This window comes from Carlito syrichta, unplaced genomic scaffold, assembly GCF_000164805.1.
Source record: "Carlito syrichta isolate Samal-C Ts95f unplaced genomic scaffold, Tarsius_syrichta-2.0.1 Scaffold303103, whole genome shotgun sequence".
Taxonomy (NCBI): domain Eukaryota; kingdom Metazoa; phylum Chordata; class Mammalia; order Primates; family Tarsiidae; genus Carlito; species Carlito syrichta.
The window spans coordinates 55,420-78,757 of record NW_007247199.1 but is presented as its reverse complement, the minus strand read 5'-3'; the positions used below and the strand labels follow the sequence as shown (position 1 = coordinate 78,757).

The following is a 23,338-nucleotide window of genomic DNA, read 5'->3' as shown; positions in this document are numbered from 1 at the left end:
TCCTCTCGCCTCTGCCTCCCAAAGTGCTGGGATTACAGGCGTGAGCCACCATGCCTGGTTCGTGCTTACTCTTTCATGAAGAGAATTTCGAATCTTCCTTTTAAGGAAAAGAAGGAATTCTTTGTGTGCAGGACCGAGGGAGCTCAGGGGACGTGAACACAGGAGCTTATGTTACTCAACCCTCCCCACTTCTCGGTTTTAGTTGCTACAATGTGATTAAAGCCACAGGGAACCTCGGCTTCCCACCTGGACAGTGTGGGCGTCTCAGGGAGGGGCAGAGCAGACTTTTCCACTCTTCCCTTCTCTCTGCCAGCCGAGGGGCCTTTGGGCTTCCCTTCCACCCCTGGAGAAGCCCGAGTCTAGCCCAGCTGCTTCCAGGATATCCCTGCTTCCCTTCCTCCTGGGCGTGGCCCCTGCAAAGACACAGCCCAGCCAGGGAAGGCCGGCGTCCCCGTGAACCCGGCTCACTGCTGTGTCCCTCATTGCAGGTGGCACCCAAAGGGATGTCCCAGCTCATCACCATGGCCTGTGGCTCCTGCTCCAATGAAAACGCCTTCAAGACCGTCTTCATGTGGTACAGGGTGAGGTTTAGGGCACACGCACACAACATGCGGGCACACCCAGCACCCAGACACATGCTCACCCTCTGCCCAACTATTCCTCCAGGCCAGCCGGCACATCAGATGACAGTACCAGGGTTAAGATCCAGGGAGGGCCACCATGGATGAGGCTTCCCACGGGGATGAAGGTGCAAAGGACCGCATTTGGGGGACAGAGGTGGCAGGGGGGCCACCGGGAGAATCAGGCGGGCGGACTTCCAAGCCTCCTCCCAGCTTCAACCAGAGTAAGCCTGGCCTTCTCCATTTTGTGTATTAAGATTTAGACAGGGCTGGTCCTGGTGGCTCAACACCTGCCATCCCTGGACTTCGGGAGGCTAAGGCAGAAGGATTGCTTGAGCCTATAAGTTCAAGACCAACCTAGGCAACAGAGCAAGACCTCGTCACTACAGAAAATCAAAAAATTAGCTGGGCATGGTGGCACACATCTGTAGTCCCAGCTACTTGGGAGGCTGAGGCAGCCCACACAGTGTGAATACTCTATCTTCCTGTGCCACCATGCCCAGCCAATGTTTTTGATTTTCTGTAGTCAGCAACCACTAAGATCTGTTGAATTGGGTTATGTGACACCAACAGATCTTAGTGGTTGTTGATGGAACATCAATGCACCTTATATATTCAACCACTCATGTCATTCGTTGCAAGCATAATGAACAGCCTCACACTTCAACACAGACGTGTCAAGGTCAACACGTGAGATCAGCTCCTGAGGAAGCCTCCTGAGTGGTCCGGATGGAACATCCACGTGGGTGGGAAGCTGAGCCTGCCCACCCCAGGGTGCCTCTGAGAGTCTGTTCTGTTCTGTCTTTTCAGAGCAAGGAAAGGGGACAGAGGGGCTTCTCGAAGGAGGAGCTGGAGTCCTGCATGATCAACCAGGTAAGTGTGGTGGGCCCTACCTGGCGCATGTAGGGGAGCTGCCGTGCCCCTTGGGCTGGTGCTGGCAGGGGACCTCCCTCCTCAGGGGAATCCCCCATGCTCCCACTCTCAAGTCCGTTCCCTGGGCACCAAGGCCACGTGGGGGTCTCTGGCTGGCCTGGATAACTGTCTGAAGTGGACAAGTCTAAATGGTGTAAGTATATTCTCTAGAAGAATCTGACACGCCAGTGGGAGTGTGTGCGCAAGAATATTCACCCCACGGGCGTTTAGAGCAACAATAACCAGAAAAGACTGGAAACCACCAGTAGTGGAGAGCATTTAATTAAATGTAAATGTTCCAAGGAACCTTGCAGTTCACAGAAGTGCCAAGGAGGCCGCTATTGAGGGTCAGAGGTAGCAGGGGGGCCACAGGGAGAACAAATGGGTGGGCTTCCAAGCCCCCCACCCAGCTTCAACCAGAGCAGGCCTGGCCTCCTCTGTTTTGTATATTAAGTTTTAGGCAGGGCTGGGCACAGTGGCTTATGCCTGTAATCCCAGCACTTTTAGAGGCCAAGGCAGGAGGATTGCTTGAGCCTAGGAGTTCAAGACCAGCCCAGGCAACATAGCAAGACCCTATCTTTACAGAAAATCAAAAAATTAACTGGGTGTGGTGGCACACACCTATAGTCCCAGCTACTTGGGAGGCTGAGGCAGGAGGATCACTTGAGCCTAGGAGGTCATGGCTGCGGTGAGCCATGATGGTGCTACTGCACTCCAGCCTGGGTTACAGAGTGAAACCCTGTCTCACACACACAAAAAAAGTAAATGAAAAAAAAATTGTGGCCAGGTGCAGTGCCTCATGCCTGTAATCCCAGCACTTTGGGAGGCAGAAGCAAGAGGATTGCCTGAGCCCAGGAGTTCCAGACCAGCTTGGGCAACTTGGCGAGGCCTTGTCTCTACAATAAATCAAAAAAATTCGCCGGACGTGCTGGTGCGCGCTTGTGGTTCCAGCTACTTGGAATGCTGAGGCGGAAGGATCGCCTGCAACCAGCAGGTCGAGGCTGCAGTGGCTATGAGCGTGCCACTGCACTCTAGCCTGGGTGAAAATTTAATTGGTAGGCAAAATAAAACATCTGTGGACTGGATCTTGACCTCAGGATCCAGTGTGTGGCCTTGGCCTAGGAAGACCCCCCGTCCCTGACAGACTCCTGTGCTGCTTTGGGTTTGTAGGGACAACTCTGCAGGACCCCATCCTTAACAGCTGGGACTGACAACTGATGTTTCTTGGTTCTAGGCTCCCGGATGCCCCGACTACAGCATCCTCTCCTTCATGGGCGCCTTCCACGGGAGGACCATGGGTAAGGAGCAACCCATGTGACCCCAAGCTGGCATTTCAAGTAATCGTAACGGCAACAACAGTGATGGCCACCTTCGATAGAGCATTGCAGTGAACACAGGTGGTCTTGTTGGTTCCACACAGTTTCCTGCAGAGCAGGGACCATTAACCTCACTTTGCAGATGTGGAAACCAAGGCTCATGATGGGAAGGAACTCTGCAAGTCCGTTTGGTGACAGAGCCAGGATTTGAACCCTTGCTTCTCTATCTTCAAAGCCCTTGCTTAATCTGTGCAAAAGCAGCTGGGAGCAGGGGTTCACACCTGCACTCTGGGAGGCTGAGGCGGGAGGATTGCTTGAGCACAGGAATTGGAGACCAGCCTGGGCAACATAGCAAGACCTCATGTCTATAAAAAAGTCAAAAAATTAGCCAGGTGTAGTGGTGCATGCCTATAGTCCCACCTACTCAGGAGGCTAAGGTGGAAGGATCACTTGGGCTCAGGAGGTTGAGGCTTAGGCTGGACCCATGATTGTGCCACTGTACTCCAGGCTGGGTGACAGAGTGAGTTCCCCAACTCAAAAAAAAATCACAAAGCTATCACATACACGCACACACGCTCACAAAATAAGGGTTCACAGATTTCCATCAGCTCCAGGATAATGTAAGAACTGGGGTTCCACAGACAACAGCCCCCCATCCCAACCCCCCCGGACCTAGAAAGCCTGCACCCAAGCGCCCACATTTCCTTTCTAAAGACCGGTCTGCTTCTCCCCCATGCCAAGCGTCCTCTCTTCTGTTTTGCCGGACCAGGTTGCCTAGCGACCACGCACTCCAAAGCCATTCACAAGATCGACATCCCCTCCTTCGACTGGCCCATCGCACCGTTCCCACGGCTGAAATACCCTCTGGAGGAGTTTGTCAAAGAGAACCAGCAAGAGGAGGCCCGCTGTCTGGAAGAGGTAACACCAGGTCACCCGCACACTCCCCAGACGCCCATCCCGCGACTCCAGCCTGGAGTGACACCCCAAGACGGAGCCTAGGAGGAGAGCACAAGGGAAGGGCGGCCTGGGGGGAAGCAGGGACAGGGAGGCCTCCATGTCTTCAATGTTTCATAGTGGAAAAGGTTGTGAGACACTTGATTTCATTGCCCAGCAACCATCACCCCACTCTGCATCACTTGAATTTCTTTGGGGGCAAGCTCAGTGACTCTAAGAGAAGAGAAAATAGAATTGTTGAAAGAAAGCCGGGCTTGGTGGCTCAGCCTGTAATCCCGCGCTTTGGGAAGCTAAGGTGAGTGGATTGCCTGAGCCTGCGGGTTCGAGACCCACCTGGGCAACTTGGTGAGACCTCATCTCTACAATAAATTAAAAAATCAGCTGGGCATGGTAGTACATGCCTGTAATTCCGGCTACTTGGAAGGCTGAGGCGGAAGGATCGCCAGAGCCCAGCAGGTCGAGGCTGTGGTGGCTGGGAGCGGCCACTGCACTCCAGTCTGGACGACTGAGTGAGACCATAACTCAAAAAAAAAGGAACATAGAGTATCTCACAGGAAAGAACAATGCCACAGGATCCTTTAGTCTAAAGATTTTGACGCCTCTTGAGTCCTAGGGCTTATTGGAGGTTGCAGTGGGGAGACAGAACAGGCAGCCCTCCATTGCTCCATGCTTCCACTTCAGCCAAAATACCCCCTTTGATCCACTTCATGTACCGAGGCTCCACCAAAAACAGTAGAAGGATTCTATGGCTAGAAAAAGGATAGCTTACTCTTCAGGCTTGGGTCTGAGCTCCAGAAAGGCTGCTGATTCTCCTCTTAGGCACACCATCATTTTCAAACAGTTAGTATTGACTGAGCACCAACTGGGGGTCAAGCAAGGTGCTAGGTGCTGGGTATTCTGTAGCAACTAAAAGAGACAAGATAATGATGTCAAGTACAGCACTGCCCGATAGAAATATAATACAAGCCACGTTATAGCTTTTCTAGTAAATCACATTTGTAAGAGTACAAATAGGTGAAATTAATTTTAATCACATCTTATTGAACCAGATATATCCAAAATATTATCATGTCAACATATAGTTAGAAATTGTATTTATTTATCTATTTATTTCCCTTTCCTGCTTCCCCCCTCCAGTTAGGAATTTTAAATTATTAATTTGATGTTTTCAGGCTGGACACACTGGCTCACACCTGTAATCCCAGCGCTTTGGGAGACCCAGGTGAGAGGATTACCTGAGCCCAGGGTTTAGAGACCAGCCCAAGCAACCTGGCAAGACCTTGTCTCTATAATAAATCAAAAAATTAGCCAGGTGTGGTGGCACGCACCTGAAGTTCCAGTTACTTGGAAGGCTGAGGCAAAAGGATTGCCTGCAGTTGGTCAAGCTACAGCCAAGTGCCAAGCATCCACATGTGGCTCGTGGCATTGGAGGGCGTAGGGCAGTAGGAAAGTCTTGCACAGATAAACGGGAAAAGAACCATGCAATGACAAACTGCAGACGATGCTCTGAAAGCAAAGAATAGCACCTCAGAGCTTCCCAGGGGTGATGGGTGGAGACCAAGGCAAATCCCATCATCTAAGCCGAGGTTTTTTCCTTCTCCGTGCATAACAAAGATTTCACCTGTCAGTCTATTGGGCTGTGTGTCTTGGGAATTTTCAAATTATGTATAATTATGAAACTATTAATAAAGTATCACAATTGCTGTTCTTTCATTATCTAAAAAAATGACACCTACTTTGGAACAAGAGTTCAAGAAACATAACCACTTAGGGACAGTGAGGTGCTTTTCTTACTGCTCCATCACTGTTAACAGCTAAATTTTAAAAATTAATTTCACCTTTATTTTTTTTCTTCTCTTTTTTATTTTAAAGATGTAGGGTACAATTCAGGGTTAGGTATACAAATGTTCATTATGCAATTATCCTTGTTGATGAGGTGTGCCCCTACCTCCTCTGGCAGTTTCCCTCAACTGCCAATCCCAACCCCCTCTCCCCTGGCAGTTTCCTGCTACTGCCAATCCCTTTCTTATAGTATCATGATAATTGTTCAAGGACGCTCATGAGTGAGAACATATGGTACTCTGTTCTTTGTTTCTGTGATCACTGAGTATGATGGACTCTAAATCCATCCAAATTGCTGTGAAGTTCATATGTTTGTCCTTCTTTATGGCGGCATAATATTCCATTGTGTATATGTACAACATTTTTTTAATCCAGTCCAGCTTCAATGGGTGGCATGGTTGGTTCTATGTTTTTGCTATTGTGAATACAGCTGCAACAAAAATGCGTGTGCAAGTATCTTTTTGGAGAATGATTTGAGTTCCTCTGGGTATAGTCCCAATAGGGGAAGCTTCACCTTTATTAACGCATAATTGATACACCACAAAATACACCCTTAAAGTGTCAGTTCAATATGTTTCGATAAATAAATGCACCACCACCCCACCAAAGGTATCTCATCATCCTGGAAAGTTTCCTCTGGCCAGTCTGAGGAGTCAGTCTGCCCCCTCCTTCAGCCTCACTCCACAAAATCACTTATTGGATTTCCGTCACTGTAGATGAGTTTTACAACTGTTTTAAAAATAAAGACATATCTCAGATTCTGCCCCAAAGAACTCTGATACCAACAGTAACAGCAATAATACTATTACAACAGCAACAGTATAATATAGCAGTAATGACAGCAATGGTGGCAGATTATCTCATTCCATGCTCTCCAGACCCTCTGAGGTGGCTTCCGTGGGCACGCTCGGATTACAGATCGGGAAAGTGAGGCTTCCAGAGGCTCAGGGAGTCGTCCCCAGTTCCCCGTTTGTACCCCACAGGTGCCAGCACCAGTCTCAGCTAAGCTACGTCCCCACCCACACGTGTGGCCCCTGACGGATGCCTCACTCGCCCCAGGAAAACACAAACACTTTTTCGATACAAACTCAGGGGGCCCGCGGGACCCCGGATGCCCATCCACGGACTGGGGCCGAGAGCCTCTGCGAGCAGCTGTCGCTTTCCCCTTGGAAATGCAGGTGGAGGATCTGATTGTGAAATATCGGAAACAGAAGAAGACGGTGGCCGGGATCATCGTGGAGCCCATCCAGTCCGAGGGCGGAGACAACCACGCGTCTGACGACTTCTTTCGGAAGCTGAGAGACATCGCCAGGAAGGTCAGTGGGAGGGGCCGTGGGCGGGTGGGGCCTGGGTGGGCGGGGCCGTGGGGCTTTCTGGGCGGGCTTCCCAGGGCAAGGCGTCCGCCCCGCTTCTGCGCTGGAGTCTTGGTAAACAGCTTGGGGGAAGGATGGGCATTCTTCCCTAAAATCTTTTTTTTTAATGTTGTGTTCGTAATACCCGTACATATGTGTGGGTACACGTGAAAGTTTGTTGCATGCACACAGTGGGTGAGGATCCATCACCTCAAACGTTTAAATCTGCTCTTCTGGCTGTTTTGAAGTACACAATAACTGTAGTCGCCCTGTTGTGCCACTAAATGCTGGAGCTTATTCCTTCTTGCTAACTGCATTCTTATACCCATTAACCACCCCTTCCTTATCCTCCTCTTCACTATCCTTCCCAGCCTCTGGCAACTGTCATGCTGTTCCTGCCTCCATGAGAGCAACTATTTTTTTAGCTCCTACAAGAGTGAGAACCTGTGACATGTGCCTTTCTGTGTCTGGTTTATTTCACGTGACAGCCTCAATTCCATCCGTACTGCAGCACATGACAGATTTCCCCCTTTTTTACTGCTGAATAGTATTCCACCGTGTGTGCCCCACAGTTCCTTGATCTATTCGTGCGCTGATGGACACTTAGGCTGATCCCATATCTTGGCTGTTGTGACTAGTACTGTAAATAAACACAAGAGGCCAGGTGCGGTGGTTCATGCCTGTAATCCCAGCACTTTGGATTGCCAAGGTGAGAGGACTTCCTGAGTCCAGGGGTTCGAGACCAGCCTAGGCAATTTGGCAAGACCTCGTCTCTACAATCAATCAAAAAATTAACTGACAGCGTGGGCAACTTGGCGAGACCTCATCTCTACAATAAATAAAAAATTAGCCAGATAGGTGGCGGCGTGTGCCTGTAGTTCCAGCTACTTGGATGACTGAGGCAGAAGGATCGCCTGAGCTCAGCAGGTGGAGGCTGTGGTGGCCATGAGCATGCCACTGCACTCCAGCCTGTTTGACAGAGTGAAACTCCCACTCAAAAATAATAATAAAAAATAAACACAAGAGTGAAAACATCTCTTCAACATACTGATTTCCTTTCTTTTGGATATAATCTTATTGTAAAACCGGCCTCCCACCTGCCATATTAGTCTGTAACTTTCCCAATCAAGAGATTCCTGGAAGGACTTCAGTGTCCTTGTTTCTATTCTTTTCTTTTTTTGAGTCGGGGTCTCACTCTGTCACCTAAGCTGGAGTGCAATGACACGACCACAGCTCACTGCAGTCTTAGCCTCCTAGGCTTAGGCAATCCTTCTGCCTCAGCCTCCCAAGTAGCTGGGAATACAGGCTTGTACCACCACATCCAGCTAAATTTTTTTTTTTTTTAAGAGACAGAGTCTCACTATATTGCCTAGGCTGGTCCCCTTTCTTTCCAGAAACCCTGCCTCATCTTTCAGTCCGGTGTGGTTCATACTCAACCAACTTGGATGCGAAATGAACAAACTTTGGGTTAATATTGTGATTTTCTCTTAATGCTTGTGTATCCATAACTGGCACACATAATATTATAACCATGATTTTACAAATCAAGGTTATAGGATATAAGATGTCAAGGTTGACTTAACCTCAGCAACTGAGTTAGGAAGAGCCCTGGTGGTGAGCAGAACTGGGCAGCTGGGCTGGGAAGCACAGGCCAGGCGTCGCTGAAGGACTGGTTCTCTCTGACCAGGTGGAGGTTGAGACCTGGGCCTAACATTCCGTCCTGCTGGGGTGCAGGGAACGCTTGCTGTTCCCGTCTTATTGTTGATGCTGTTCCAGCTCAGCATCAGATATTAGATATGACTAAATGTTGGAACTGTTCTTCTCAAGTTCATGTCGCCGCCTCCAGCCCGAGAATAGGGGGCTGCTTTGCAGTGCAGAAAATAAGTCAATGCAGTTGGCGCCGGGCTTGGGGCGAGTGGGCTGCAGGGGTGGGTGTTCATCCCCACCCCTCTTGTCTTGGCCAGCATGGCTGCGCCTTCCTGGTGGATGAAGTCCAGACCGGGGGAGGCTGCACCGGCAAGTTCTGGGCCCATGAGCACTGGGGCCTGGACGACCCGGCCGATGTGATGACCTTCAGCAAGAAGATGATGACTGGGGGCTTCTTTCACAAAGAGGAGCTCAGGCCCAACGCGGTGAGTCGGCCCAACCCTGCCTCCAGACTGCTCCTTTCACCCCTGAGAAGCTGGGGGCCACCCGGCAGGCCACAGAGGTCCCCTGGGCCCAGCGCTTATCTGTGTGGCCACCCCTGCTCTCTCCGCAAGGCTGACTCTGTAGGCTTCCGGTGTCCATCTTCTCCTGACTTCTCTCTGTGTGTATATGACACATACATATTTTTCTGTGCACACAGAGAGATTGTTTATCTATAAATAATAATTAACAGCATACAAGCTGCTGCCCTGGACTGGGCATTTGCTCTGTGCCTGATCCAGTCCTCAATACTTCTCACATACTTTTAATCTTCACAACAAGCTAATCAAATAGGTGTTATTTTTAATCTCCACTTTACTAAGAAAAAATTGGGCACACAGAAGTTAAGAAGTTGTCCGAGGTCACACAGTCTATAAGTGAAAAGCCAGAATTCAAACCCAGAGCCCATGCCCTTAACTGTAACTATAGCCCATGCTATACTGCCATGTGTCATACAATTCACACATACACACACACACACACACACACACACACACACACACACACACACGGCCATCAGGGGCCAGAACGCTTCCTTCCACCATTCCTACATGTAGCTTCTACCCTCAAGGCTGCCTCATCATCCAGTGTGGCTCCTGGAGCCCCAGCCATCACATCTCAATTCTGGTCAGTAGGAAAGAAAGAGAAGGGAAGGAAAGAGTGGCCCCTGTCTGGTCTTTGGTAGCCTTCTCAGAAGCTCACAGACACTTCTGTTTCCAACATTTGACTAAGACCTAGTCACGTGACCACTCCACAGTAAGGGAAGCTGGAAGTGTGTTGCAGTGGGCCATACGGCCACCCTGGATAATTCATGGGGGGCTAGAGTGGGTGGCCTTTGTCCAGTCCCAACCTCACCGCTGTGAGCCAGATTTGCCCCGGACTAATCACTCAGCCTCTCAGAACCTCGGTGTTCTCCTCTATAAAATGAGGATTATGGGACTAGCCGTCTCACTCGCCCTGGGACGGAGGGGCTCCCCAGGGCACGGGCTGACTTGGCCTCCCTGGAGCGGCATCAACCCACAGGCTGTGGTCGTTGGAAGAACTCAGTGAGATTATGTGTGTTCTCACCCTGGTCTGTGGCAGATGCCCCGGGCTGGTCTCTCTTCTCCAAGAGAGGACAGGCGTGTTGGGGAAAGCAGCCCTTCCAGGGTGTGTCTGTGTGTGAACCCGCACCACCCCTTCCGCCTTCTAGCCTTACCGGATCTTCAACACCTGGCTGGGGGACCCGTCCAAGAACCTGCTGCTGGCCGAGGTCATCAACGTCATCAAGCGGGAGGACCTTCTGAACAACGCGGCCCATGCCGGGAAGGCCCTGCTCACAGGGCTGCTGGACCTCCAGGTACCCCCTGGGCCCGCCCCCGGCTATCCCAGGCACCCACACCCAAATCCATGGCTTCCCGCATCCCCAGGGCCACACATGAGTTCTTCAGCACGGCGTCACGCTTGCTATTCCAGCAATTCTTTTCTGAGCCAGGATCTTTCTCTGCTGCCCAGGCAGGAGTGCAGTGGCACGATCATAGCTCACTGTAGCCTGGAACTCCTAGGCTCAAGCCATCCTCCTGCCTCAGTCTCCTGAGTAGCTGGGACTGCAAGTGCAAGCTACCATGCCTGGCTTAACAATTTCTATTTATGGAAAGCCTATTAGGTGCCAATATAGTAACTGAGGTATGGAGGGCTTATTAACTTGCCTGGTTTGAACCTGATTCTCATGGACTTCAAACCCATGTTCTTTGCCAGTGTTCACCTCTCTGACATGATCAAGGACATTACTAATAATAACCATAAAAATTTCTATTTTTTTCTGTTTAAAAAAATTTATTTTAAAGATTTGGGATACAATTCACAGTTAAGTACATAAGTGGTCATCGTGCAGGTAGTGTGGGTACTCATTGATGTTATGGGCCCCCCTCCCCTGGTAGTGTCCTACTACTGCCAATCTCTTTCTTTTTTTTTTTTTTTGAGTTGGAGTCTCACTCTGTCACCCAGGCTGGAGTGCAGTGGCACACTCACAGCCCCGAACTGCTGGGCTCAGGCAATTCTTTCGCCTCAGCCTTCCAAATAGCTGGAACTACAGGTGCATGCTACCACACCCGGCTAATTTTTTTATTTTCTTGTAGAGACAAGGTCTCGCTAACCCCTGAGCTCAGGCAATCTTCTCTCCTCAGCCTCCCAAAGTGTTGGGATTACAGGCTTGAGCCATTGCACCTGGCCGCCAACCTCTTTCTTGTAGTATAATGATAAGTGTTCAGGGTCTGCTTATGAGAGAGAACATGTGGTACTCAGATCTGTGTTTCTGTGATAGGTCACTCAGTATTATAGACTCTAAATCCACCTGGGTTGCTGTGAAGTCCATGATTTTGTTTTTCTTTATGGCTGCATAATATTCCATCTTCTTGGGAATATACCTGGAGGAACTCAAATCACTCTATAAAAAACAATAACATGGCAACTCCCTCAGGTCCCCTCCCACTCTGGGAGCTTTTCTGTCCTCTCAATAAATTCTGCTTTTGGATTGGCAGTAGTGGGAAACTGCCAGGGGAGGGGGAGGACACACCCCATCAACAAGGGTACCTGCATAATGAACATTTGTATACTTAGCCCTGAATAAAATAGAAAAATAAAATAAAAGTTAAAAAATAAATAAATAAGACGGGCTCGGTGGCTCAGCCTGTAATCCCACGCCTTTGGGAGGCTGAGGTGAGTGGATTGCCTGAGCCCGCAGGTTCGAGACCTGCCTGGGCAGGAAGACCTCATCTCTACAATAAATCAAAAAATCAGCCGGGCGTGGTAGCACATGCCTGTAATTCCGGCTACTCGGAAGGCTGAGGCGGAGGATCGCCGGAGCCCAGCAGGTCGAGACTCCAACTCAAAAATTAAAAATAAATAAAAAAAAAATAAAATAAAGGCTGCTTTCTAAATTAAAAAAAACAGCAACTTCTATTGACAGAACTTGCTATATGCCAGCCATTGTATTAAGTATCTTATCTCACTTAATCCTTAGAATAGAGCTACCACAATTAGGGGAAATAAAAGCAGAACTCCCAGTTCAATTTGAATTTCAGAAGTCCAAAGGCCAGGAGCAAGTATAGGACTTGGTTCCCGATACAGAGCTGAGTCAGGAGTCCCAGAAAATGCTTCTCCCCCACCCCAGTAGGGCATCAGATTTAGAAAATCACAACACAGTTAAATTTGAGAAACAGAGACTAAATTTTTTGGTATCAGTATATCCCATGCAACAGTTGGGACATATTTATACCAAAAAAAATATTTGTTGTTTATCTGAAATTTCAAATTGAACCAGGCGTCCTGTATTTTATCTGGCAACCCTAACTCAGAAAATTTGAAATTAGGAAAATATGATTATCTTCATTTTCTAGGTGAGAAAATGGAGGCTTCAGAGGTGAGAGCTTTGCCTGAGCCCAGGCAGCAAAGCCTAGCCTGATTCCAAAGACTTGGAAGGAGCTAGAAGCCATGAAAAAAGTTCAGACTGGGCTGGGCACAGTGGCTCATATCCAGCAGTTTAGGAGGTGGAGGTGAGAAGACTGCCTGAACTCAGGGGTTCGAGACCAACCTGGGCAACATGGTGAGACCTCGTCTCTACAATAAATCAAAAGATTAGTCGAGTGTGGTGGCGCATGCCTGTGGTTCCAGCTACTTGCAAGGCTGAGGCAGAAGGATCACCTGAGCCCAACAGGTCGAGTTTGCAATGGCTGTGAGCGTGCCACTGCACTCCAGCCTGAGTGACAGAGTGAGACTCCAACTCAAAAAAAAAAAAAAGGAAAAGAAAGTTAAGACTGGCCAAGCATGGTGGTTTACGCCTGTAATCCCAGCACTTTGGGGGACTGAGGTGGAAGGATTACTTGAACCCAGGAGTTCAAGATCAGTCTGAGCAACACAATGAAACCTTATCTCTACACAAAATCAAATATATAGGTCTGGTGGTGCAGGCCTGTAGTTCCAGCTACTCAGGAGGCTGAGGCAGAAGGATCATCTGAGCCCAAGATGTCAAGACTGTGGTGAGCTGTGATCGTGTCACTGTACTCCAGCCCGGGCAACAAAATGAGACCCTGACTCAAGGAGAAAAAAAAAAAAAGCCAAGCCCCTCCAACTGGTACTGCTCTGGATGGAATCTAGAAATAGGCTTTTCTTGGACTGGATTGGAATTTAAGTGGGGGGCGGGGTCGGGGGCTTAGGGAAGGCTCAGCACATGCTGAACCCTCCCTTCCTGCCTGGGCCGTCACTGTCCTATGAGGGCAGAAGTGGCAGTTGGCATCTATTTCCTGGGAGACATCTGGGCCCTGCTTGGAGTAGTTTGTGCCGATCGTGGGCCATGAGGTGTGGGCCAGGCAGGCAGCTGGCCCTTCTGGGGCTGCACCTCATCTTGCTTCCTGCCGGGTCACATGGACTGTGAGCTGCCTTCCTCATGAGCCATCATCATGGGTGCCATGCCAGGCTCTGGAGATAAGGAGGGCAGGGCAGTGTTCACAGCTGGCACAGGGCCCAGAAGGGAACACAGAGAGGCCCACTGGGGAAGAGAGAAGCGTCCAGATGGATCTGGGATGTTCCAGGACAGGCCCGGGGGCAGGAGGACAAATGGAGGGTCACGGTCAGAGTGCAGGCCAGGCGGGGAGGGCAGTGTGGCACGGGAGAACAGAAAGGAGGCCGACTCGTGACTGACACCTGTAATCCCAGCACTGGGGGAGGCCAAAGCGGAAGGACCACTCAAGACCCGGAGGTCGAGGCTGCAGTAGCTATGACTGTACTACTACACGCAAGTCTGGGCGACAGAGCGAGACCCTGTCTCTAAGAACAAGAAGAGAGGGGCCTTGCAGGCCTGAGTCGGGTCATGAGCGCACAAGGCCCAGCCTCTGAGATGTCCCAATTCCTGCTCTGCCTCCTAAGTCATGAGGGCAGGTCCTGGGGCAGAAGGGGACTTCAAGGCCCAACTTAGGCAGCCAGCTCTGAGACAGGGTGGAGGCGGTGTTTCCCAGAAGGACTCCACACAAAGGCCATCCACAGCCAAGGGTTTCAGAGCACTAGGCTGGCCTCTGGCTCTTGGGAGCTGGCTGAGCAGACTGCAGGTCCCTAAGGCCCGAAGCCATCAGCAAGATGGATGGTGAAATGGAACAAGGGCTGTGTGCCGGCCCAGGGAGAAGGGAGGAGGCCGCCTGCATGATCTCGCTAGTTACAGGCACAGGCCCTCGTGTGTGTGTGTGTGTGTGTGTGTGCGTGTGTGTGTGCGCGTGTGTGCGCGTGTGTGTGCGCGTGTGTGTGTCACAAGGACCCCAAGAGGTGTCTGAGAGAGACCTTCTTCCAGCCTCCTCAGGACCACACTCCGATGGGAGAGAGGGGTGTGTTCAGATCTCCATCATCAAGCTCAAGTGTAGAGTTGGAGGCACGTCCAAGGCTGCTTCCTCATCTCTGGCGACTGCAGCGGCCCCTCTTTCCTGGCCAAGGACCCCAGGTTGCACATGGAAGCACCTAGCACAGTGCCTGGCTCTGAGACCCCAGAGCAGGACTGTGTCTCCAGTTTTTACCAAGAAACAAGACTCACTCCCCCGGCACTGCCCCAGGACCTGTCCTTCCTGTGGACAGCAGAGAGCAGGGAGAAACCAAAACCCTCTGGGCTCGGTGCCTGGTATAGTCTCCTTGGGTTGCTAGGACAAACTGCCACCAGTTGGATGGCTTCAAACCAGAATGTGTTCTCTCACAGCTCTGGAGGCCAGGGTCAAAGCTATGGGGTCAGTAGGCTGGGTTTCTTTGGGAGGCTCTGAGGGAGAATCTGTCCCCAGCCTCTCCCCAGCCTCTGGGGGCTTAAAGGAGGTCCTTGGAGTCACCTGGCTCGTAGGCGTGTCACTCTGGACGCCGCTGCCACCATCGCGTAGCTTCTCCCCTCCGGGTCAGTGTCTCTGCGTTAGCGTTTTCTTCGTAGCCGGGCTCGGTGGCTCAGCCTGTCATCCGCGCCTTGGGAGGCTGAGGTGAGTGGACTGCCTGAGCCCGCCGGTTCGAGACCCGCCCGGGCAACTTGGCGAGCCCTCCTCTCTACCGTAAGTCAGAAAATCAGCCGGGGGTGGTGGCGCGCGCCTGTAGTCCCAGCTACTTGGAAGGCTGAGGCGGAAGGATCGCCGGAGCCCAGCGGGTCGAGGCTGCGGTGGACTTCAGTCTGGGCGACAGCGTGAGACTCCAACTCAAAAAAAAAAAAAAAAAATTCTTATAAGGACACCAGGCCAGGCACAGTGACTCATGCCTGTAATCCCAGCACTTTGGGAGGCTGAGACAGAAGGATCGCTTGAGCCCAGGAGTTCAAGACCAAATGGGCAACATAGCAAGACCTCATCTCTACAAATAAATCAAAAAATTAGTCGGACATGGTGGCTGTGGTCCCAGCTATTTGGGAGACTGAGGCAGGAGGATGGCTGAGGCAGGAGGATGGCCTGAGCCCAGGAAGTTGAGGCTGAGGTGAGCCGTGCTCGTGCCACTGCACTCCAGCTTGGGTGACAGAGTGAGAGACTCCAACCAAAAAATTAATTTATTAATCAATAATTTTTAAAGAGGCCTACCCTAACCCAGTTAAGACCTCATCTTTACCTTCCTAAATAATAACCCGATTTCCAACTAAAGTCATGTTCTTAGGTTCCAGGTGGACATGAACTTGGGGAAGGGGGTACTATTCAACCCATGACTCCCCTCCTCTCAATGCCTTGAGTGATGACAAGCACTCCTTCTTCTGGAAGAGCTACCACCTTTCTAGAAGAGCTAACAGTAGACATGGTGGACCTCTGTGGCACACCTACCAAGTGCCAGGCCCTGCACTTGGACTTGACACATGACCCTTACCTTGCTAAAGTCTCACCCCAGTCTGTGGCGGTCAACACTATTTATACCTTTCAGTTTACAGAAGAGGAAACTGAGGCATGGGCCACTTAATCCACTCGCCCAAGGTTGCTGAGTGAGAAAGAGGCAGAGCTGGGCTTTGAACCTGGATGTCTCCAGAGCTCCTAGGCACCACCCCAGTGGTCTTGCCAAGCCATCAGAGCCCAAAGGCGGGACTGGGTGGGGGTGTCTGAGGAAGCCCAGCTGGTGCAGGTGACAGGCATTGACGCGGCTTCTCTCTCTCACCACAGGCCCGGTACCCCCAGTTAATCAGCAGAGTGAGGGGACGGGGCACCTTCTGCTCCTTCGACACTCCAGACGAATCCATACGGAACAAACTCATCTTAATCGCCAGAAACAAAGGTGAGGGGCTCAAGTGGGTGAGGGGCTCCACCGGGTCCAGCATGGCCTGATGTGGGCAGAGTATTGCCAGGTGGGGAGGGGGCATAAAGATAGCCTGAAAGATCTTTCTCAAAAGAAGAGAAAGGCACAGTGAAGGAGACCCTTCCTCCAGGAAGCCTGCAGTCAGGGGAAAGGGGTGACAGCATTTCCCAAACATCCCTCTGCCATGAGAAGTCGTGGGAGGACGGGAAGAAGCAAAAAGGGAACAGCTGGGGAAGCTGTCCAAGCCAGGAAGTCAGAGAAGGCTTCCCTGAGGAGGTGGCATTTTACCTTAAGTCTTAACAGATGAACAGTGACTGGCCACATGAGGAAGAGCCTTCTGGGCAAGAGGAAGGACGAGTGCAGGGAGGAGTGTACAGAGGTGGAGAAGTGGGAGAAAGAGAGCTCGCTGGAGGCCCCTGTGGGGGTGGAGCTGGGGGGGGGGGGGCTGGGGGGGGGGCTGCCAAGCCCACAGCTGCTGATCAGGTTCGCAGTCCAGACTGTGTCCTGAGAGCTAGGGGACACTCGAAGTTCAGGTGCAGAGTGCTGGGTTTGTGGATGGAGCACCCACTGTGTGTCGAGCACAGTGTCAGGCCTGCCCGTGCCATCTCCTAGTCCCTGTGGCAGCCTCGAAAGAGCAGGGATAATTAACCTCCTCCTCAGATGAGAAAATGTCGTCTCAGAGATGCTCACAGCCCAGACAGGGACGCCCAGCTGGGCGCAGGGGCTCAAGCCTGTAATCCCAGCACTTTGGGAGGAGGCCAAGGCAAGAGGATTGCCTGAGCTCAGGGGTTCAAGACCAGCCTGGGCCACTTGGTGAGGCCTCATCTGTACAATCAATCAAAAAATAAGCCAGGCACCGTAGCACATGCCTGTAGTTCCAGCTACTTGGAAGGTTGAGGCTGCGGTGGCCGTGAGCATGCCATTGCACTCCAGCCTGGGTGACAAAGTGAGACTCCAACTAAAAATAAGATAAAATAAAATAAAATGAACAGGGTGTCCCTTTCCAGTGCAGGTGGCTTCCGAATCAGCCTGGAATGTACTTGTGCGCCCTTTTGCTTTTCCCACCCTCTGTGGCTTTCTGGAAGGCTTGGACTCTACCTTAAGATATCTCTCTCGCCAGACCCAGTTCAGGGCAGCAGAGCTATCAGAGCTGGGAGGGGGGAAGTGAGGGAGGGGAGTCATGGCTGGAAGGATAGAGGAAGGAAGGACGGGCAGAGGCCTGGGCAGGAGGCATGGCGTCGGGCGTCTGAGGGCGGTCGGCAGTGTCTGGCCCTTCCAGCCCTCTTGGCGCGCGACCCCAGAGCCCAGCCCCTGACCCGCTTCCCGCCTCTCCTTCCAGGTGTGGTGTTGGGAGGCTGCGGCGACAAGTCCATCCGCTTCCGTCCCACGTTGGTCTTCAGGGATCACCACGCTCACCTGTTCCTCAACATCTTCAGCGACATCTTGGCAGACTTCAAGTAAAGAAGCCGTTTATTTCTGCTACACTCTGAGAAAGCCCTGATCTCAACAGTTGTCCAATTGATTAGTTTGCCTAATTCATGTTTTCACTTAAAAAGTGTCAGAGGTAAAGGCATCAAGCGAGGGTTATTTGTGGGGAGGGACTGTTTCTGGTGGCGTGGGGGGGGCTGAGCTGACGTTCCCCCTGCAGAGCTAGGGGAGTACGCTGGCTGATGCCCCGAGATTCCACTTGAGCCCTGGACATCGTCTTGGGACGGACCGTGAGGTTCCTGGCCATATTTCTGCCCACACTCGACCAACCCCAATGAGTCTTTGGAGGCCAGTCAAGGGAGTCACACCTGCTCCTGGGACTGGTGGCCGGACCCCCTGGGTTCCATTCCATCTGGAGTGCCATATTCTGTGATCAAGAACACTGGCTTCCCCTCCCCTACGCACGCCAACACCCTCACCTCCTCACCCAGCCCCAGAGCTCTGGGCACACCCTACGATCACTTCTCAAGGGACTGGATGGATGGTCGGGAGGCAGTCAAGGAGGAACATGAGGATGCACTCTGGGGTGGGGGCAGGGGTTTCTGCCCCCCGGGACTAGGACCACCCCTCAGCACCCTGGAGATTCCTCTCCACTGGGAATTCTGGCCCTCGGGGGACCTCCAGCTGGCATCACCGATGGTTCCTATGTGACATCCTCCATCCCCAAACTCTGTCCTCCCTTAAATGTCAGCCTAGTCCTGAGCAGGAGGAAGTCATTCTGAGGCCCACAGGGACACACGAGGCCAGGGTCTGGGCAGCGGCACCACTCCATCCTGCCTCCCAGGGCACCTGGGATCTGACTTCTGGGCCCCTCGCCCTGGGAGGCTCTTTCTCTCCCTTTCGCTTATCCAGCCTTCGCCCCTGTCCTGGCAGACCCCTGAGCTGGGTGGGGTTTCTTCTTGAGGGAAGAGCCATGAGTTCAAGTCGTCTGAGCTCCGTGCGGTTCAAGGTGGTTTCCTTGCGCTCGACCCTCCCCAAGTTAGATCTTTTCCTGATGTGACAGAGAGTGATGACAATACTGAAATGTTTAATTGGGCTGTAGCTGAGGCTACAGTGTCTCCGCTGGAGGCCAGACCTTCGGGAGCTGATCTGACCTCAGGTGCTCCTAAGACAAGCACTAAATAGTTGGACAGCCATGGAGCACGACTCGGTGGGTAGACTGAGAAAGGCTGGCCTATGCTCTCTGTCCAGAAGGAAGCCACTTCCTCTCCTGGGGCCCTGGTTGACTGTTCTGGAAGATGGGCATAACCAGCTTCCTGATTCAGCACTTTGCTCTTTTAATATTATCCAAAGATCTCAAAGTGGGGTTTTTTTTTTTTAAGCTTCCACCTCTCAGCAGACTTGGTCATCGACCTACTTTTTTTGAGGAATGAAAGGTGCTGATGTGTGTCAAGTGGACAGATCCATGAATTCTGGTTCACCTTGCATTCCCACAGTCAGCACTAATCCGTCACTTTTAATGAGTCCTGCCATGGTTACAGCCATGCGCGTTGCCAGAAGAGATGTACACCTCCCTCTCTTGGCAAGGTTTCACTCGTTTGTTTATTCATTTACGCATCATTCATTCTTCCAACTTCCATTAAATGCCTGCATTATCCCAGGCCTTGTGCTAAGTCCCAGGAATACAAAGACAAGAGAAGACGCAGGGCCTGCTCTCGGGGTCACATCCCATTGGAAACAACAGACTTCAAGTCAACCAAGCCGAGTGGCAAGTGCTATAACAGAGGCGCGTGTAAGAGCATCAGGAAATCAGAGGGAGAACCACAGGCCCCCTAAGGGTCAGAGAAGTTCAGTGAGAAGAGAGCATTGGAGCAGGGTTTTGCAGATGAACAAAAGTTCACCAAACAGATAGGGCAAGGAAGGGTGTGGCAGAAAGGGGACGGCACTTGCAGAGGCACCTCAGTTCGTGGCCTCTCACCATTCCCTGGGGAGCCAGAGTCCATAGGCAACATCCCAAGGTTCAAGGCCTTATTCACAAACAAGCAAAATGCAAACCAAACCACGATTCATGTACTAGCTGAAGTATGCCAATATTCAATAAGGTTCTTGGAGTCCAGAAGGTTCGAAGCCAGGGAACAACCAGAAACTGGGCTCTCTTCGGTGGAGAGAGTGCCACCAATATTTTGTTCTCTTTCCCACGGGGCACTGACAAGGAAATGAAATTGTCTGGTCTGGAAAAGCACTTCCAGACTTCTTATTCACTCCTTACCAAGGGAAGTTACTTATTGTAAAACTTTTAAAGCCATTTATCAACAAGTTCTTGTTGACTCAGGGCATAATGAGTTCCTGAGACATCTTCTTTTGGGAGGTGGGGATTTAGCTGGAAAAATTTCAAGGAAAAGAATTCTCAGCAGAGCTCAAGACCAGAAGCGCGGAAGATGTTGGTGAAAATGCGGGGAGCCCAGCGGACAGGCTACTGTCCAGGGCAGAACCCACGGAGAAGTCCATCTGCGGCTGGCCGATGGTCCGGAAATTGCTCCATTATACATTAGTGCCATAGAGTTTAGTAAATGTCTAGCAAGTCTTGTCACTTTTACAGAAAACAAGGTCCAGTAATAGCAAGTCTTAGCACATCCTCACTTTTATTATAAATGGGTGTTTTTTTATAATTTTTACTGACACTCAGTAACCATGCAGAATTGTACACAGCCTTACTATGTCCACGTATCTATACCTATCTATATCTCTATAAATCAGTTCATGGTAGAAAACCGTACTAGGGACCATCGCAGACTCACACATACAAAGTGAGCTTGTTTACAGTATTCTGTTGACAGTGCCAATACATGATACAGAAATTAACATGTCACAAAGTAACTGATGACCACATGCATAATTCCATGAATTAAATCTGTTTCTTGTGTTAATTAGTATTCTTAAATTTAAAAAATATTTATAATGGAAACATCAGAGTGAATGTGGACTTTTTTGGGGTAGAAACGGTTTTGTTAAATAATTATTTAATGAGTACTTATTAAGCACCTACTGTATGCCTCGAGAATGTCTTGGGGGAACACTCTCCCTGCATAAGTCAGCCTTGGGCTCAGGAAGCACCATGAGGCCATTCCTTTCATTAAGTAAACTGAGAGCAAGCCATGGGGCAGGTACTCAGGGGTGGACAAGGTGTGGTCCCTGCTTGAGGCTCACAGTCCAGCAAGGTAAAGGTCATGACAACTCAGGGAAGGACCAGGACCCGGGGAGACACAGGATGCTGCAGACACACAAAGGCAGCCAGGGGGAGTTCAGCCTAGAGTCTTATCTTCAAAGCTAATCAGGAACACTCCTGTAGGATGGAGGATTTTCCAGAACACGGGGAGAGCCAGATGAAGGTGGGGCAGGCTGGCAGCTCTGAGGAGCTCGGTATTATTACTAGGTCACAACAGGAGGGGGAGACCAGACACACCTGAAGACAGGCCGGGGCATGGCAGGACTCCATCCAAGAGAGTCCATGCTGGTGATGGAGCCCCTGAAAGTTGGGAGCAGGGAGTCATCCGAATGGCATTTTAGGATGATCCTGAGTGTTCACTGGGAAGTGCAGGGAGGCAGGACAATGGCCTGAGGGCCTGGACTAGGACCATCATGGGACGAAGAGCGACAGAATCTAAAACATGCAGGACAGAGATTCTCAGCACTGAATGTACTTAGGAATCACCCTGAAGAGCTCTTCTAAAAATCCTGGCTGGGTGCAGCAGCTCACACCTGCAATCCCAGCACTTTAGGAGGCCGAGGTGGGAGGATCATTTGAGGCCAGGAGTTTGAGACCAGCTTCGACAACATATCAAGACTCAGTCTCTGCAAAGATAAAAAATTTAAAAACTAGCCAGGCATGGTGGCACACACCTATAGTCCCAGCTACTCATGAGGCTGAGGCAGAAGGATCGCCTGAGCCTCGGATTTGGAGGCTGCAGTGAGCCACTGCACTGCAGCGTGGGCGACAGAGCAAGACCCTATCATCAAATAAATTAAAATGTTCTAACGGTTTGGGCCCCTAGCCCAAACCAATTAGATCAGACTCTCTAGATTGCTGACTGGAATAAACTGGCAGGCAGAAGTAGCGTGGGGAAGGCGCTGGGGGTGCTGGCATGAGGAGGCGTTGGTTCTTCCAGGCTCCCAGTGTCCTGACCTGGGCCCAAATCTGAGGCCTGTCTCACCCACCGATGCTCCACAGCCCTCGGTAGCCCTCACTTGTCTCAACGGTAGGACCTGTGGTTGGGACTACCCACATCCAAGGTTCCTCCCATCTCTGACCCCCACCAGGTCTATGAATCCACACTTGCCTTGGAAGGCAATAGTTACCATTCAAGATGATCATTAAGTATCACATCTAAATAATGATAGTGATCACGTGTTGAGCCATTTCTGTGTAAACATGCTGTTGGTGCTTTTAGTTTTCACAACCCTTTGAGGCATGTACAGTAGTAAGTCTTCATTTAAAGTTGTTGATTGGTTCATAGTAAAACCGATTCTTTTTCCTCATCAACGTTCTTACAAACATTATTTGAGGACCTGCCGGACATTGTCTTACTTGCAGTTCAAGTTTTTTCTTTTTTTTTTTTTTTTTTTTTTTGAGTTGGAGTCTCACTCTGTCGCCCAGGCTAGAGTGCAGTGGTATGCTCATGGCCACTGCAACCTTGACCAGCTGGGCTAAGGTGATCCTTCCACCTCAGCCTTCCAAGTAGCTGGAACTATAGGCATGCACCACCACGCCTGGCTAAATTTTTGATTTATTGTTGAGATGAGGTTTCACCAAGTTGCCCAGGCTGGTCTTGAACACATGGGCTCAAGCAATCCATCCGCCTCAACCTTCCAAGTAGCTGGAACTACAGGCATGCACCACCACATCAAGCTAATTTTTTGATTTATTGTAGAGAAGAGGACTTGCCAAGTTGCCCAGGCTGATCTCGAACCTGTGGGCTCAGGCAACCCCTCACCTTGGCCTCCCAAAGTGCTGGGATTATAGGCATGAGCCACCACACCTGTTCCAGTTTTCAAGAACCTACCGCGACATGCAGTGAGGACTGACTGACTGTCCTTGCATGTCTGTTATTAATGTGAAGAAACTTAAGCTTGAAGGTCAAGGGAAACTGTATGAACTCACACAGCTTAGAAGTCCAGATCTGATGCACACACACTGATGTGTAGACAAATGTGTGTGCGTGCATGCACATACCTGCAGTCAGCTCAGGACTAGCTGAGGACAGGGACCATCAAACACTCAAGAAGCTCCCTCATGGCCAGCCTGGCCATGGGCCTTGGGAGGTCAATGTGACTCAGTCGGTATAAGTGTGAGCCCCAGAATGCACATTCCTGAGGCAGATGGGTTGAAGACGCCTGAGCTACAAGGTCCATGACTCTGTTAAAGAATCATTGCTTTCCATCTTCTGTCCTTCCCTGTAAGGAGGCAACAGGA

The 23,338-nt window shown here is 50.8% G+C and overlaps 1 protein-coding gene across 4 annotated transcripts in view; it reads left to right on the top strand.

Annotated features, from left to right (window-relative positions):
* The window catches only part of ABAT (4-aminobutyrate aminotransferase), a 102,181-nt gene extending 81,348 nt beyond the window's left edge, over positions 1-20,833 (top strand). For all 4 annotated transcript variants that reach the window (XM_021712137.1, XM_008057667.2, XM_021712136.1 and 1 more), the window contains 9 exons: positions 489-581; positions 1,431-1,493; positions 2,767-2,830; positions 3,618-3,766; positions 6,823-6,960; positions 8,961-9,128; positions 10,376-10,522; positions 16,308-16,419; positions 17,780-20,833. In XM_021712137.1, coding sequence (XP_021567812.1) covers positions 489-581; positions 1,431-1,493; positions 2,767-2,830; positions 3,618-3,766; positions 6,823-6,960; positions 8,961-9,128; positions 10,376-10,522; positions 16,308-16,419; positions 17,780-17,901 — 1,056 coding nt within the window. In that variant the 3' untranslated portion in view covers positions 17,902-20,833. The remainder of the gene's footprint in view (positions 1-488; positions 582-1,430; positions 1,494-2,766; positions 2,831-3,617; positions 3,767-6,822; positions 6,961-8,960; positions 9,129-10,375; positions 10,523-16,307; positions 16,420-17,779) is intronic.
* The last annotated feature ends 2,505 nt before the right edge of the window (positions 20,834-23,338 follow it).